The sequence below is a fragment of the Doryrhamphus excisus genome, chromosome 22 (assembly GCF_030265055.1).
Source record: "Doryrhamphus excisus isolate RoL2022-K1 chromosome 22, RoL_Dexc_1.0, whole genome shotgun sequence".
In the NCBI taxonomy this organism is placed as follows: Eukaryota; Metazoa; Chordata; class Actinopteri; order Syngnathiformes; family Syngnathidae; genus Doryrhamphus; species Doryrhamphus excisus.
The window spans coordinates 9,959,650-9,976,137 of NC_080487.1; the positions used below are offsets into that span (position 1 = coordinate 9,959,650).

Consider the following 16,488-nt stretch of genomic DNA (forward strand, 5'->3'; position numbering starts at 1 on the left):
ATTTATTATATATTTATAATATACAGATAAGTATTATATATATTAATTATAATTTTAATACTATTGTATGTATAATAATGTCATTTAATTCTTTAATTGGTCTTGGAAAAGGTGAAAAATGTCAAATTTGTCAATGATTAATTATATAATTATATATATATATATGATTATTTTATATTTATAATTAATATAATTATATATGTGTATAAAATATAGAATATGTATTAATTACATAATTATATTTATATTATTTTATATATAGAATATGTATATTAATTATATATAGTATAATTATTATACATTTATTATATAATTATAATGAATTATATATGTTACTATATATTTATAATATACAGATTATTATACATATTAATAATTTTAATTAAGTCTGGGCTTCCCTACTGAGACTGCTGCCCCCGCGACCCGGATAAGCGGAGGAAAATGGATGGATGGATAATTATTATATATAGAATATTGAATATATATAATATATATTAATTATATAATTAGCCCGCAAGCACATTATATCAAGATAACACCACAAAGGAACTGAAAGATTTATTTATATTTTAAAAAAAAATATATATATATATTTTTTTAATGGGGCCATTGTAATAACTAATTTAGCGTAGTGATTTTATTCTTCAATAACAGCTTCTGGAAAAGGCGAAAAAAATTGCTTAATTTAATGTAAAACAAATATAATTCTGCCGCATTTTAAATGCAGCAGTTAATTTGAATAGCTTTAAAAACAAGCCTTTGTTTGAAAGTTAAATGTAATTAAGGTGCAAACTAAGGTGCAAGGAGGGGCAACCTGCAGCCTAAGAGCCCACACACATTTACTGATAAGCATGTGTGTCAAGTTTAAGCAAGATTGGTTGAAAAAAAAAAAAAACATGGTTGCTATCAAGAAAATGTCTTTGCCGGGGTACATTTGTGTCCTAATTTTAATGTAGTTACTCTCACAGGCGCCTGATTCTTTGGAGGAAATATTTCATAAAAACCTGTTAAAAAAGACAAGTGTAAAAAAAAAACAAAAAGAAAAACCTTTAATTAAGCAAGCTCACAGTTACAGGGTGTTTTGTGGAATTCAGAGAGGGTTAGGGTGTTGCCAAAAAAGGATGACTTGTGACGGAAAGCCTTCTAAAATGAACTTTCTTTTCAGTGTCCAACGTGTACCCGGCTTTGGTCTCAGATGGGGGAAATGAAATCATGAACTAAGACAGTGATGACACAAAAAGACAACAATAACTTCAACAAAAATACTTTTTTCTTTTTTTTTGTTTAAAAGGAGATGTACAGCATGACGTATACGGAAACTATAACAGGTGAAGAAGATAAAGCCCTCTCGGTCATGCAGTTTTTCTCCCATTTACACACCACGCTCCTTACACATGCATTTTTTTTTTTACTTCTACGCTACTACACCTTCACTTTTTCCAAAAATATTAATGAAAATAATTATAAGTCACACACACAAAATGCATTCACACTTTCAAAACCACTCAAGAGATTGGAGCCAAAGTGGAGGAGGAGGAGGAGAACCCAAGTGGAAATTTACTTGGAAAAAAACAAACAAAAAAAAAACCCTGATGTGAAGTAAATATGGAGGGGCTGCTGCGGTGATAGCATAAAGGTAACATTGGACAGGCGTGGTTACCCATAAATGTCCCCCCGTCCATCAAGTGAAATGAGACTACAGATCCTCCACCCCTACTACTTCTTCTTCACTGCAGGTAATCCCGCGCGCGCGCACTTCTGTGACTCTGGGAAATCACTGCACAGCCTGTTCGTTGGCCGTGCTGCCAGAGTCCTGAGGCTTCATCACATCGGGGAGTTCTGGGGGGCTGGAGAAGGCCTCGATGTGCAGCTGCTCGAACATCTCATCTGGAGGAGAGGGACCAGACCAGGTCAGAGACTGTATACATGTTGGGTGCGCTCTGCTGTGTTTCAGGACCGAACCGCTTGTCAAAGATCCTCTATGGGACAGAACCACTTTTCTGTTTTTAGAAGAAGCTAGTCAAGAACTAGCATATTGTACTAGGCCTCAGCATGCAAGAAAAGATGAACTCTTTGAAGGCGACAGTTTGACTCTGGAACTGACTCTTTTCATTTCAATGACTTACAATGCATAGAATGCTTAAAATCCACAAAAGAATCATAACATTTGGCCTCCACAGCATTAGAGTGTGACTAGTTTTCTGCTTAAACTGGTTTCAGAAATTGGTAATGGTAATGGTTTTATTTCATTTGAACATGCATCAGATTACAATTGAATGCATCACATAATCAGTTCACAGTTCCACATGTCCAAAAGGAGTAGGAAGAAGCAAAGCTTATTAAATCCTACCCTTCCATCTGGTACTTTTACAATCAGTAACTGTTACTTTTGTGCACTTCCTGCTTTCCTAATATGATTTAACTTTTAAAAAATATATAATTTTATTTAATAATAAAAAAATATTTTAATTTAACAAAAAATAATTTAATTTAATTTTAAAAATAATAATTAAATGTAATTAAAAAATAATTTAATTAAAAAAATAATTAAATTTAATTAAAAAAATAATTTAATTTAATTACAAAAAATAATATTTAAATTAAATTAAATTTAATACGTACCAAAGTACGAGGTGATATGAGCATCCAGTGACATAATGGGTACCATAGTAAGTGTCAATATAGTGATATATATATAGCACATCATGACTGGTTCAAGACTCTTCATCCTTGTATTTAGCAAACATCAACTGCTTGTATTGTTTCTTGAATTGGCTCATCGTTGTGCATTGTTTGAGGGTCTTACTCAATCCATTCCATAGTTTGATTCCACATACTGAAATGCTATGGCTTTTTAACGTAGTCCTACCATATAAGTGTTTCAAATGTACTTCTTCCCTGAGATCATATTTCTCCTCTCTTGTAGAGAAGTATTGGATGACATTTTTAGCTAATTGGTTATTTTTAGCCTTATGCATTATTTTAGCTGTTTAGCTGAAGATGAACTATATCAGCAAGTTGAAGTATTTGTCATTTTAGAAATAAGGAGTTAGTATGTTCTCTGTAGGCGGCATGATGAATTATCCTTACTGGCCTTTTTTGCAGTACATTTAGCGAGTGAAGATTGCTTTTATAGTTATTAGCCCATATTTCCACACAATAAGTAAGATATGATAGAACCAGAGAGCAATAAAGAGTGTGGAGTGATTTCTGATTGAGAGCAAATTTTGCTTTGTTCAATATTGAAATATTTCTGCCCACAACAACAAATATGTTGTATATTTGTAATATGAGGTTTCCAGCTCATGTTTTCATCTATTGTGATCCCCAGAAATTTATATTCCTTCACCCTTTCAATGTCTACATCGTTTATTTGTAAATTGAAAGATTGAGAGAATTAAGAGTAAACCGTAAACGAAAAAGACCAATTTTCTTGCAAGTGTTGCAATACAGCATACAAACAATACAAGGTAGAAAGCGAATGGAATAAGGTTTCCCCAGACTGGTAAAGTTAGTTTGCGTTCCCTTCCCTAATACATTTCTCTACAAGATTCAGTTAGGCCACTTACCATTGATTCGGAAAGCCAGACCAACTGTAGCTGGGGCCTGTGGCCTGGCGGTCTGGTTGGTAAATCCACTGTCACCCAGAGTTTTGCTGTCGTCTAGCATCTGGTCATCCTGTCAGACAACAGCTTGATCAGTCACAGAATTCTCGCATGTTTGTATGTTCTCCCCGTGCATGCGTGGGTTTTCTCCAGGTACTCCGGTTTCCTCCCACATTCCAAAAACATGCTAGGTTAATTGGCGACTCCAAATTGTCCATAGGTATGAATGTGAGTGTGAATGGTTGTTTGTCTATATGTGCCCTGTGATTGGCTGGCCACCAGTCCAGGGTGTACCCCGCCTCTCGCCCAAAGACAGCTGGGATAGGCTCCAGCACCCCCTACGACTCTCGTGAGGATAAGCGGTAGAAAATGAATGCATGAATGTGGAGTACCTCAGGGGTCAATACTGGGACCAAAACTGTTCAATGAGCTGCAAAATGTTAATTATAAATAATGTAAAATGTTATAACATATTTTAATAAATAATAATAATGTAAAATAATTTTAAAATGATAAATGTGTTTTTATTTATAACATTTTTTCCGTTTTTTTTTTTAATTTTTATTTTGTGAAAGCAAACTCTTCTACCGCTGTAACTGCTAAATTGTGAAGCCCAACTGCAAATACATCACATGGTTATTAAACTCCGAAGTTTGACCCCCCCCTCCCATAAAGCGGATTGACTTGAAATTTCTCCTACTGCCCAAGACACTGTATAAAAAACACTCACCGTAACTTGAGTGTTTTGGTGAATCACAACAAAATTTAGTGCACATATTTAGGGGATTGCCAAGCAATACCATACCATAGGTATGAATGTGAGTGTGAATGGTTGTTTGTCTATGTGTGCCCTGTGATTGGCTGGCCACCAGTCCAGGGTGTACCCCGCCTCTCGCCCAAAGACAGCTGGGATAGGCTCCAGCACCCCCCGCGACCCTTGTGAGGAAAAGCGGTAGAAAATGAATGAATGAATGTTTTTTATGGGGATTTTTCTGTAAATTTAAAGCTTTGTGATGCAGCATAACATACTGTTCTAATGGAATAAAAATGTGTTTAGTAAGTACATATTGCTGGTGTAATTCAAATTTTCCAGGAAATAATCTTTAACTACAAGAAAAACAAAAAAAATATCACCTTGTTAACAGTATCGTGATATATTGTATCGTGAGCCTAGTATCGTGATACGTATCGTATCGCCAGATTCGTGCCAATACACACCCCTAATGATGACTGGTGATTATAAACAGACACTGTTCACCTAACATTGAATACATGTCTGTTTAATGCTGGCCTTTTTAGCTCCTGATCAAGCTAACTGGAGTTATTGTCACCGTTGTTTACATCCCACCAGATGCTAATTCTAGCACAACGCTCTCTCTCGTACTCAAAATTATAAATGAACAGCAACGGGCCCACTCCAATAGTGTTCAGATCACTGCTGGAGACCTCGCCAACATACAGCCTGGGATCTATTTGAACACCATCAGTGTCGGTCAACCCAGTGTCGTGCAAACATCTCCAGAGACGGCTAATGGTACTGGGTGTGACTCCCATCCGTCTGGCTACCGCGTCTTGGTGTATTCCTGCCATCAGCATGCTGATGGCCTAGTCTCAGGAAACTGCACTTAGTCCTAGCATCGTGAAATATTGACTGAATGATGCCATTTGTCTCCGTCTTCTATAGGCACAGTAATGCTCAATAGTCACTCCGTTTTGAGACATAACACCAAACTTCAGTGATCTTAAGGAGTGGTCCATGCAGGGAAACATGTCATATTAACAATTCTTTACTATGGGCAATGAGGCATTTTAAACCACTGATACACAATACTCTGTATGCCTTAAAAAAAAACAGTCAAAGTCATCAAAAATGTCCGGTATCAAGTGGGAATTGATTTGAAAAATGGCTGGTATTTAAAATAATTATTAAAATAATCATTAGTTGCAGCCCTCCTGTTTATTGTAATTTCACCGTGGAGAGAAGAAAAACATAATTTTGATGCTATGTTTGTCTTTGATACGTGTTGAAATGACAATAAAGATTACTAAATGATGGATATTTAAGTCAGCTCACTTTGTAGAGACGCTGGTCCTCGGGCGGTCTCTTAAGAATTCCCTCAACAATACGTTTCAGTTCATAGACTGTGGTGGACTCCTTGGCATCTGTGAAGATTGTGGTCTTGTGACGCCGGATCATTAAGAACACATCCTGAAAGAAAGACCAGTAAGAATAAAAGGTGACTGGGGACAAAGCAGTCATCGGAATGTATCCCTTAGAACAGGGGTCTCAAACTCAATTTACTTGGGGGCCACTAGAGCTCGGAACCGCAACAGGTTTTCAAAAAAAACAACAACAAAAAAACGCATTTATTAAAAACAAAAAATAAAATAAAAAACTTTGCTTTGGTTCCAATTTTCTACAAGAAAAGCTCTGATAAAACATTCCACTGTTCTCAAATATCTTTATTTTTTTTCTACACAAAATAAGATGAAAAATAAATAAACAAATGAAGAATAAAGAAAATCAATCAGTAATAAATAAATAAATATAATAATAAAACGGCAAATAATAAAAACTTAAGAAACCACATATAGTTGGTGGGTAGACAAATTATTTTTTTCAGATTAAAATGAACAAAGCATTATTAGAGCCCTGTAGACATGACAAAACACGACTATAGTCACATTTATACTCTTTTTATTTACAACATATTGCGCAACTGCAGGGTCTTGAGACACATGCTAACTCGCAAACTAGAGAGCTAGCGACCTAAACTGTAGCCTTCAAGTCATTTCCTTTAAAATTAAACAGCCAAAAACTTACCACTTCCACATGGATAGGGAGGATAACTATTAACAGTTATTTAACCTTTAACATGAACATTAATCAAACGTAATAATTTTTTCTGGGTACATGATACCATACAGCATCCATATCAAACTTGCACGGGCCGCACTAACATTAAACTTTCATATCAAGGCGGGGGCCTCAAACTAGTGTCCTGCGGGCCGCGTGTTTGAGACCCCTGCCTTAGAAGGAAAACTGCACTTTTGGGGAAATTTTGCCCATCATTCACAATCCTTTTCCACTTTTCTGTGCATTCCAGAGCAAGAAAATGGGTTACTATGAGCTAGCTAACAATGGACATCATGGGAAATACATATTTTGACTCAAATGTTCCATTTACATAACTGACTTCTATATTAACCAAGCTACAGCGATATTGTTATTGTAGCGGCTAACTGCAAAAACTGCATTCATCTATTGGACCAACACGATGCCTTGCTAGCCGTTTGTGTTAGCATCACTCACACACTGAAGAGTGGAGCTCTCATTTCGCTACAAAGACTCAACAAGATGCTGGTTTGCTGTGAACGGTTTCTACCTGAGGACAGGAGAACGCATCTTGTGTTGGAACACACAGCCATTCCAATGAGAGCGGACATTGTAGGTGTTGCCGCTGTATCTATACTGCTGTATAGACAGAAGCAGTGTTAGCTAAATGCTCTATGTCAAATCAATGTGCCTGGGAAATGTCATTATTATTATTAATGTACTTATTCTTGCATGATCACAGCATGTATATCGAACAATAAAACGCTGTTAGAGGACTTTGTAGTCGAAATAGGTGTGTCCCAATGGCGTGCATTGTTAGCTAGCTCAAATTAACTTGTTTTATAGCGTTATAGTGCACAGATAAGGTAAAGAAATGTGTTCATGTTTCACATATATGGGCAAAATTCCACCAAAAAGTGCACTTCCCCTTTAAGACTTCATGACTTGTCCACAATGCTTTAGTTTCACTTTTTTTTTTTAAACTAAGACTCTGCAGTTACTACTTACATACTGGCCTGGCTTGTAAAATGTTGAAGTTTTGAATATGTAAAAGACCCCAAAAACATGATTTAGGTACCACAAAAAATAAAAAATGAAGAAAGAAGAAAAAGAAAGACCGCCATGCTCCACTCAAACAGTAATTTACGTTATAAATGCATATTTCAGGTGTATTTGTAAAAGCTCCAGTTATGTGATATTTCTACAGCAGTCTTGAAAAGCTTTTAATGACTTCTTAAGGGTTAAGTTTCCCAATCACTATGTTTATAAACTGACTTGACTAGGGTTGTAGAAGGTTCAGACAAAAAAAATGTATTTTGAATGAATACACTCATACCCATGACATGAATCTGTTTTCCGGAAACCAGGGTTTCTGGCAATACTCCAAGAGCTAATGGTGACAAGCAGCTCACACAAAATGCTAAAAGCTGTCTTATGAAGGTGTTGTTTCGTAGTAATAAGTACATTACACGCCAGAAAGGGTGTAGGGTTAATTTATTTTCCAGATACGAGTCTGTAACTTGAGTGAAATGACATCACAGCAAATGTTAGCCAGGCTAACTTACCTCGCTTACTGGTAGACGGGAAGGCGATGCTAACATAGCAAACTTAGCATGAGCGCGTTATTAATTCATTAAATGTCTGTTTTTATGTCCGGACCACGTCGTTATTGGTATACTGCCTACTGACAATTAACTCCGAGAATCAATCTAGCTTCTAATATCACACAAAAGTGAGTTAAAACATATACTTACCATCTCAAGTAATCAGCTAGCTAGCCCGATGCGCCAGCCCAAGTAGTGCAGCAGAACCTCCCAGACTGCGCCTGCGCCACGTACGGCTATTGCACAATTGACACCAGCACGTTGTATTCACGAAAGAGCAGTACGCATTGTCTACGTTTATTTTTTTCAGAATTTGGCGCGAGGTCGAGTTCAGTCAACGTCACTCCGGATCGAGTTGATGACTTGTGGGCACCACTGCTTCGAGAAGACGCTCTAATTAATGCTGGATTATGGTTAGTGTGAAACTTAATTTACTTATACATACATATACTTAAGTTGTTGTAAGAGTATTTTACTTACGGGCGGACACGGTGAGCTAAGTCGTTAGCTTTTTTGGGACGTTACGACTGTATGTTGAAAGTTCGCTAGACGTTAGTTTTTTAAAAAAAATGGCGTTTAACGTTATCGAGTGTGGCATTTTACTAGCTTGGAAAAACAACTGTCATTGTCAAGTAAATTCCACTACAGAAGCATGTTTTCGGTAATAACAATAATAATGCTTCACATAGATGTAATTTGGGTGGAGGGCAACATAAGGGACATGGCCACTGGACTTTTTCTTTTTAAAATACAGATAAATAATAATACATAATAATAATAAATAATACAGATAAACAATAATAGATAAATATTAAAAGGTTGTGATGCTGCGACATTACAATGTTGAAATGTTTTAAGGCCGCGCTATAAATAGAACAGTTGCTGGTATCGGTACCAGTGTTGCCAGTATCGATACCAGGGTTGCCAGAATCAATACTAGGGTTGCCAGTATCATTGGTCTGCTCTTCTACAGTACACCTGGCAGAGAGTTTAGCATGGAAACTACAACCTGTCCAGCAGGATTTTTAGGTAGCATGTCATAGGATACAAAGGATGTATAATGTACTTTACATATATTCATGTTGTAATCTAATGTTTATTTTATTTTACCACCCGATTGTTTCAATTCAATGACATCATTTACTCTGTGACAGCTTCCTGTTTGCAAAGAAAGCCGCTGAAGCATATCATGTCGATGACAGTGGAAACAACAGTGTCCGGCGTACTCCCCTGCCCCACCCACTTCGCCCAGGCCGAACAGTCCTTCTCCCTCAAAAAGCGACGCCTGCCTCGCTCCTCGTCGTCCACGTCCAACTCATCGGTGTCATCCCCTGCTCAGCTGTCACACTCTCTTCCGCCGCTACCTCCGTCCAAAGAGTGTCGATCTGTGAGCCGCGTTTTCCTCCAGAAGACAACCCCTTGGAAACCCCTGTCTTCCTCTCTCAGCCAGTCGCCCCCTCCGAGGTCTGTGTATGACCCCGAAAAGCGCCAGTCGTATTTCGATCAGTGCTTCACGACTCTGAGCTTGCTGGGAAGGGGTTCTTTTGGTGAAGTTTACAAGGTGAGATCCAGAAATTCTGGAATCAGAGGTGCATTATTAAACAAACAAAACCTTAAACTGTATTATGGAAAGCAGGAAGTGAACAAATGTAACAGTTACAGATGGAGGGGTAGGATTTAATAAGCTTTGCTTCTTCCTACTCCTTTTGGACATGTGGAACTGTGAACTGATTATGGGATGCACATTATGTCATTGTATGGTCATTACGTGACAAAAATAAATTTTAAAAAAATTAAATAAATTAGGTAATTATTCAAGTAATTTGTCCATGTACATAATATCATTTCATTTGGTTAAAATAATATTTTATTTATATCTTTGTATTTGAATTTGTTTTATTTTAATTGCGAAATTACACTACATTTAATGTCCCTCCAAAAAATAATTAAATTAAATTATTAAAAAAAATTAATTATTTAAAAAAATAATTATTTAAAAAAATTACATAAAAAATGTAATTTAAAAATTAAATAAATAAATAAATTAACATTAAAAAAAAAAACCCTTAAACTATATTAGGAAAGCAGGAAGTGAACAAATGTAACAGTTACTGATTGTAAAAGTACCAGATGGAGGGGTAGGATTTAATAAGCTTTGCTTCTTCCTACTCCTTTTGGACATGTGGAACTGTGAACTGATTATGTGATGCATTCAATTGTAATCTGATGCATGTTGAAATAAAACCATTAACATTTTTAAAAAAAATAAATTAAATAAAACCATTTAAAAAATTTAAAAATAAAAAAAAATTTAATTACATTTTAAAAATTAAATTTAAAAAAACTTAAATTATATTAGAAAGGCAGGAAGTGAACAAATGTAACAGTTACTGATTGTAAAAGTACCAGATGGAGGGGTAGGATTTAATCAGCTTTGCTTCTTCCTACTCCTTTTGGACATGTGGAACTGTGAACTGATTATGTGATGCATTCAATTGTAATCTGATGCATGTTGAAATGAAATAAAACCATTAACATTTTTTTTTAAATTAAATTAAATAAAACCATTTAAAAAAATTTAAAATAAAAAAAAAATTAATTACATTTTAAAAATTAAATTAAAAAAAACTTAAATTATATTAGAAAGGCAGGAAGTGAACAAATGTAACAGTTACTGATTGTAAAAGTACCAGATGGAGGGGTAGGATTTAATAAGCTTTGCTTCTTCCTACTCCTTTTGGACATGTGGAACTGTGAACTGATTATGGGATGCATTCAATTGTAATCTGATGCATGTTCAAATGAAATAAAACTCTAACCATCATTTTTGTAAGATAATAATGTTCGATGCTGTGTTGTTTCAAGGTGCAAAGTATCCAGGATGGACGGCAGTATGCTGTCAAACGCTTTGTCCATCGCTACAGAGGGAGCAGTGACAGGAACCGCAAAGTAAAGGAGGCAACAGACCACGAGCGTGTTTGTCCGCACCCTCACATCCTCAACATGGTAGCAGCCTGGGAGGAGCGTGGACGGCTTTACATCCAGACAGAACTGTGCCGCACCAGTTTGCTGCTCCATGCTGAAAACCAGCCTCCTGGTCACGGTAAGGACGGATAAGTTGACAATAAAATATTAGAGCGCTGATGCTTTGAGTTTATATTTATCTTCCTGTTTGTGGCACAGATGAGGCTGCAGCATGGGACTACCTGTGCGACCTTCTCGCAGCGCTGGACCACCTGCATTCCCGCGGTTTTGTTCATCTGGACATCAAGCCTGCAAACGTTCTCATCACAGATTCGGGGTGCCTCAAGCTGGGGGACTTTGGGCTTCTGCTGGACCTCAAAGGGAACACCTCAGATGTATTGGCAAAGAAAGTGAAAGAATACGACCACGGAGGAGATCCAAGGTACATGGCACCTGAGCTGCTACAGGATGAGTATGGACCTGCTGCAGATGTTTTCAGGTACAGGACACCTCGGTGATAAAAATCCGACGTTACCGCCTTACCTTTTTAAGGAGTTCCTGACATCACTGTGTCATTCCCTTTTAGTTTGGGTGTTTCCATTCTGGAGCTTGCCTGCAATATTGAGGTTCCCAACGGTGAAGAGGGCTGGCAGCAACTCAGACAAGGATGCCTCCCTCCGGTCACAAGGGGTGAGTTCATTTTTAAGAACTGAAATGGGGGTGGAACACACCTACTAAAATGTAGCACAGTGTATATATGAAGAATAATGAGAAGGATATGAATTTACAGCAGCTAGCATGAATCAGTAATCACTAATTACACTGTACCCAACAATTTTCATTCATTCTACTTTTTCTGCTTTTGACAAATATTTTATCATGGCTTCATGTTGTTCAATTGGTATCAGATTTCAACCAAATTGAAATGGAAATGTGTATAAATATGGGCTAATAACTATAAAAGCAGGGCGGCACGGCGGTCTGGTGGTTAGTGCGCAGACCTCACAGCTAGGAGACCAGGGTTCAATTCCCACCCCCAAAAACATGCTAGGTTAATTGGCGACTCCAAATTGTCCATAGGTATGAATGTGAGTGTGAATGGTTGTTTGTCTATATGTGCCCTGTGATTGGCTGGCAACCAGTCCAGGGTGTACCCCGCCTCTGGCCCGAAGACAGCTGGGATAGGCTCCAGCACCCCCCGCGACCCTCGTGAGGAAAAAGCGGTAGAAAATGAATGAATGAATGAACTATAAAAGCTATCTTCACTCGCTAAATGTACTGCAAAAAAGGTCAGTAAGGATAATTCATAATGCCACCTACAGAGAACATACTAACTCCTTATTTCTAAAATCACAAATACTTCAACTTGATATAGTTCATCTTCAAACAGCTAAAATAATGCATAAGGCTAAAAATAACCAATTAGCTAAAAATGTCATCCAATACTTCTCTACAAGAGAGGAGAAATATGATCTCAGGGAAGAAGTACATTTGAAACACTTCTATGCTAGGACTACGTTCTTGAACCAGTCATGATGTGCTATATATATATCACTATATTGACACTTACTATGGTACCCATTATGTCATTGGATGGTCATATCATCTCGTGACAAAAATAAAATAAAAATTTCAAAAAAAAAAAATTGGGTGGAGGGCAACATAAGGAACATAAAATTATTATTTTTTAATTTTCTTTTTGATTTTTTAATTTTTTTTTAATTTAAAATATATATATATATTTTTTAAAATTATATTAGGAAAGCAGGAAGTGAACAAATGTAACAGTTACTGATTGTAAAAGTACCAGATGGAGGGGTAGGGTTTAATAAGCTTTGCTTCTTCCTACTCCATTTGTGAACTGTGAACTTATTATGGGATGCATTCAATTGTAATCTGATGTATGTTCAAATGAAATAAAACCATTACCATTACACATTTGCAGTGCATTCACAGTCAAGCCCAAATCAAGTTTAATCCGTACCTGATCCAGATTTAAAATGGTCAGTTGCTTATATCTGTGTGAAATCCCATCAATGTCGTACATTTACTTCCATTTGTACATGCAGGGCTTTCAGCAGACCTCCAGAAGGTTCTACAGATGATGCTAGCTCCGGAACCTTCTGAAAGGCCCACAGTGTCTGAGCTTCTCGCCCTCCCCTCAGTGAGGAAACGCAGGTGGAAGAGACGTGTTTATCTTATATTTGCGGAAACTATGCTGACTTTGACGCTGTTCTGTCAGGTAATTTGTTAACATGGTGTAACTCCTGCTTGGATTTGTCATTTTATGATTTTTTTTGTGTGTTTTTATTTGGTTCAAGATGGTGATGAACTTTGGTCGCCGGCTTCTTTCATCATTTAATTTGCCGCTCCTCCCTGGGTGGAGCAAGCCGGCACCCTGCACTCCTCCCAGAGACCACTGGGACAAGGAGATAACACTGCCCTGCAGCGCCATGCAGGACAACATCTCAGACGATGACGGTGCATTCATGGTGGAACCCACGGGACTTGAACATCCCCCCACAGATTTGCACAGGTACAGTTCTACAATCTCTATAATCTTCTACTTTGTACTAAAGTCACTTTTTTTCTCCAAGCAGGATGGAAGTCATGAAGAGTACATTCACCCCACCCTTACGTTGCCCAGCACATGATCAACTGAGCCCATCAAAGACCCCCAGTGGCCTAAATCCCTTTGACTGGTCCCCCTGTAATGGTTCGCACACACCCTCCAGCATCCGATCCAGCGACTGCCACACAATGACGCCCTCTTACAGCCCCTGTCACTCAGAGCTGCACACAGACAGGCTGAACGTATCCTCCAGGCAGAGCAGACATTCCTCACAGAGGCATAATCGCACTTGGATCCACTCCGAAGAAGCTCTATCTCGATCCAGTTTCGAACCAAAGAACCTACTCTGTCTCTTTGAGGAAACCGTGAAGGATGGACAGCCGTGACTTATAAAAACCGACAGTATTTATAGAGTGGATTTGGACCTGATGAGCAACTGAAGCACGTTGACTTTCTTCTCCCTCTTTTAGCATGTGTGTGTTTAAAAAAAAAACATGTTTAGAGCAAGGCACACTTCAAAGCATGGTTTGTGTTCCTATAAGTGCAATTTGTAATATACAAGTTTATTGGTTCATTTGTCATATTTGAGTTGTAACCACTTTCAAAAAGATGAACCGTTTGTTGATTGTTTGATGTGTAAGATTTTTTTTTCTATTCTGCATATTTGGCCACACTTTAAAGCATGTTTTTTGTTCCTATGAGTGCAATTTGTAATATACAAGTCATGATTCATTGTTTGAGTTGTGATATCTGAGTTGCAACTACTTTCAAAAAGATACATTGCTGCTAATGTCTTCTGGTTAAGATATACAGCTTTACCAGTAGGTGGCAGCAAAAGGCAAATAATTGTTTTGTTCTCCTGTACAGTGATTTATGTACACACCAGATTTTGAAATATAACACCCAAATGAATCATTTTAGTGTACTTGTAATTACATTTTTTAATGATTTTCTTACATCAACATTTGAGACACGAAAATCACGTTTATTTTGACAATCACAACTTAAAACTTGTTCCGGGTTAGAAAGGAAACGAGCAGAAATGGGAAATATATTACTAGAATGAGGTTTGGACATACTTTGCTAAATAGGTCCCTAAAACACAGGACAGGTCTGTATGAATATTGGAATGAGAGAGAGTAGAGCGCGTATTAATTAATTGTATTAAATATAATAATAAAAGAGAAAAAAATGAAATACATTGGAAAAGGTAAATATTAGATTGAGAGTTGAGCATATTCTGGTGCTAGCATCCAAACATGTAGCGTTTAGTGAAATACATGTTTTTTAAGGAAAACAGGTTTAGATAAAAGGATTTAGTTGTTACCATTAATAATATTTTTGTTATATTATTCTCTTTATTTATATTTTAAAACTATTTTTAAATGATTTTTTTGCAAACTTTTTGTGTGTTTTAGATTTTTGATCCACACTCCTTACCAGAGGTGGCGGTATTGCACAGTATAAGTCGCTTGCCAATACAAACCAAGAAGAAGAAGAACTTCCGGTGTTTACTCTGAAACTACAACACAGTAGTGAAAAGCTTTATCAACAGTTGTTCCTTTTTAAGTTAGCGATCATTCAGTAATAATTTGGCTTTTTATTCACACTGGAACTATGAGCGAGTTTTTTTACGTCTATAATATTTTAATGAAAACTACGGAAAAAATCAGCAATTGCTAACACATTATAATGCTAAGTTCGTGGATTGTATTGTTCAACATTCAGTTGAACCGTTCATTGTTACTGTTATGTGTGACAAATTTGGTGTGTGAATTATTTGTGTAGGTTTAATTTATTCGGTATATTACAGTATATTAGAGTTTTACTGTGACCGTCATAAACAGTCTTCCTCCCTCCTATTGTCACAACATTGAAAGTCTGAATAGATGTCTGTTGGAGGTTGGTATGTGGTGAAATTATGTTTATTATTAAATGTATTGTTTATTATTATGATTAAATTATTATTAGGAATGTTGACTTGCTACCGTCTGTTTTGATCTTGAGACTCAATCGCAGAGCAGTGCAATGCAAGCCAGTATTTGAAGCATAATGGCAAGAGACACATACTGATCGCAACCTTGATACAGACGTTAGCAAAATCATTCAAAGGTGAACCAGAAGGCTGTGACTGCAACCAGGAACAACCCAGTGAATGCATTCTCCTCACATTCCGGAAATACACATCCTGCCAACCTGAGTGTTGCTAAAACAGACGCAGCAACATCTGCAATGTCAAATGACTGTGTGGATTTAAACCTCTTTTTTTCCACATGTCTACCACTACCAGAAGCTATGAGTTGCAAGTCTGCACTGGATCTGAATGGTCTATCCTCTTAAAGTACTTCCATCTCCAGCGAGAATGGCTTTGAAGGAGGAGCGACATAAAAAAAACCCTCCAGGATAGGCAAGTTTGGTTTGGTATGAGGGAAGATATTCAACTTTAAGATGTCACACATTGGAGAAGTCGCATGCTTCGACTACGGGAAGCGGTTCAGTCATTCCAGGAAACTGAAGAATTGCAAGCGAGTACACACGGGAGAGAAACCTTACTACTACAGCCAGCGTGGGAAGAGCTTCAGTCGGACTGAGAATCTTAAAAGGCACCTTACGATCCAGACTTGATGTTTGTAACACACACAAAAAAGTTATTTTCCTGCTTCAACATATTTCTCTTTCATATAAAGACAAAGGTAGTTGTTATAACACACACACACCCTGTAGCTGTGTGTAACTGCCCTAGAGGATGAAAACAATAAGCTGGAAACCTCATATTTAAAAAATATACAACATAAGGTGGCCAAAAATATTTCAATATTGAACAAAGCAAAATTTGTTCTCAATCAGAAATCACTCCACACTCTTTATTGCTCTCTGGTTCTACCATATCTTACTTATTGTGTGGAA

At 37.1% G+C, this 16,488-nt stretch overlaps 2 protein-coding genes across 4 annotated transcripts; one reads left to right on the forward strand and one right to left on the reverse strand.

The window, feature by feature from the left end:
• Window positions 1–1,023: 1,023 nt before the first annotated feature.
• LOC131109929 (elongin-B-like) lies at window positions 1,024–8,326 on the reverse strand. 2 transcript variants are annotated; one of them, XM_058062491.1, is made up of 4 exons: window positions 8,196–8,326; window positions 5,680–5,814; window positions 3,570–3,678; window positions 1,024–1,887 (listed from the first exon to the last, which is right to left on the reverse strand). In XM_058062491.1, the coding sequence occupies exons 1-4, from the start codon at window positions 8,196–8,198 to the stop codon at window positions 1,775–1,777; spliced, it is 360 nt and encodes a 119-aa protein (XP_057918474.1). In that variant the 5' UTR covers window positions 8,199–8,326; the 3' UTR covers window positions 1,024–1,774. The 2 variants fall into 2 exon arrangements, with proteins under 2 accessions (XP_057918474.1, XP_057918473.1); XM_058062490.1 differs by lacking the exon at window positions 8,196–8,326 and adding an exon at window positions 8,007–8,057.
• Window positions 8,327–8,331: 5 nt separating this feature from the next.
• pkmyt1 (protein kinase, membrane associated tyrosine/threonine 1) lies at window positions 8,332–14,518 on the forward strand. Of its 2 annotated transcripts, none has more exons than XM_058062488.1 (8): window positions 8,332–8,458; window positions 9,200–9,606; window positions 10,911–11,148; window positions 11,229–11,508; window positions 11,596–11,699; window positions 13,079–13,251; window positions 13,331–13,545; window positions 13,607–14,518. In XM_058062488.1, exons 1-8 carry the CDS (start codon window positions 8,446–8,448, stop codon window positions 13,965–13,967), a joined length of 1,791 nt encoding a protein of 596 aa, XP_057918471.1. In that variant the 5' UTR covers window positions 8,332–8,445; the 3' UTR covers window positions 13,968–14,518. The 2 variants fall into 2 exon arrangements, with proteins under 2 accessions (XP_057918471.1, XP_057918472.1); XM_058062489.1 differs by having other exon boundaries at window positions 13,610–14,517.
• The last annotated feature ends 1,970 nt before the right edge of the window (window positions 14,519–16,488 follow it).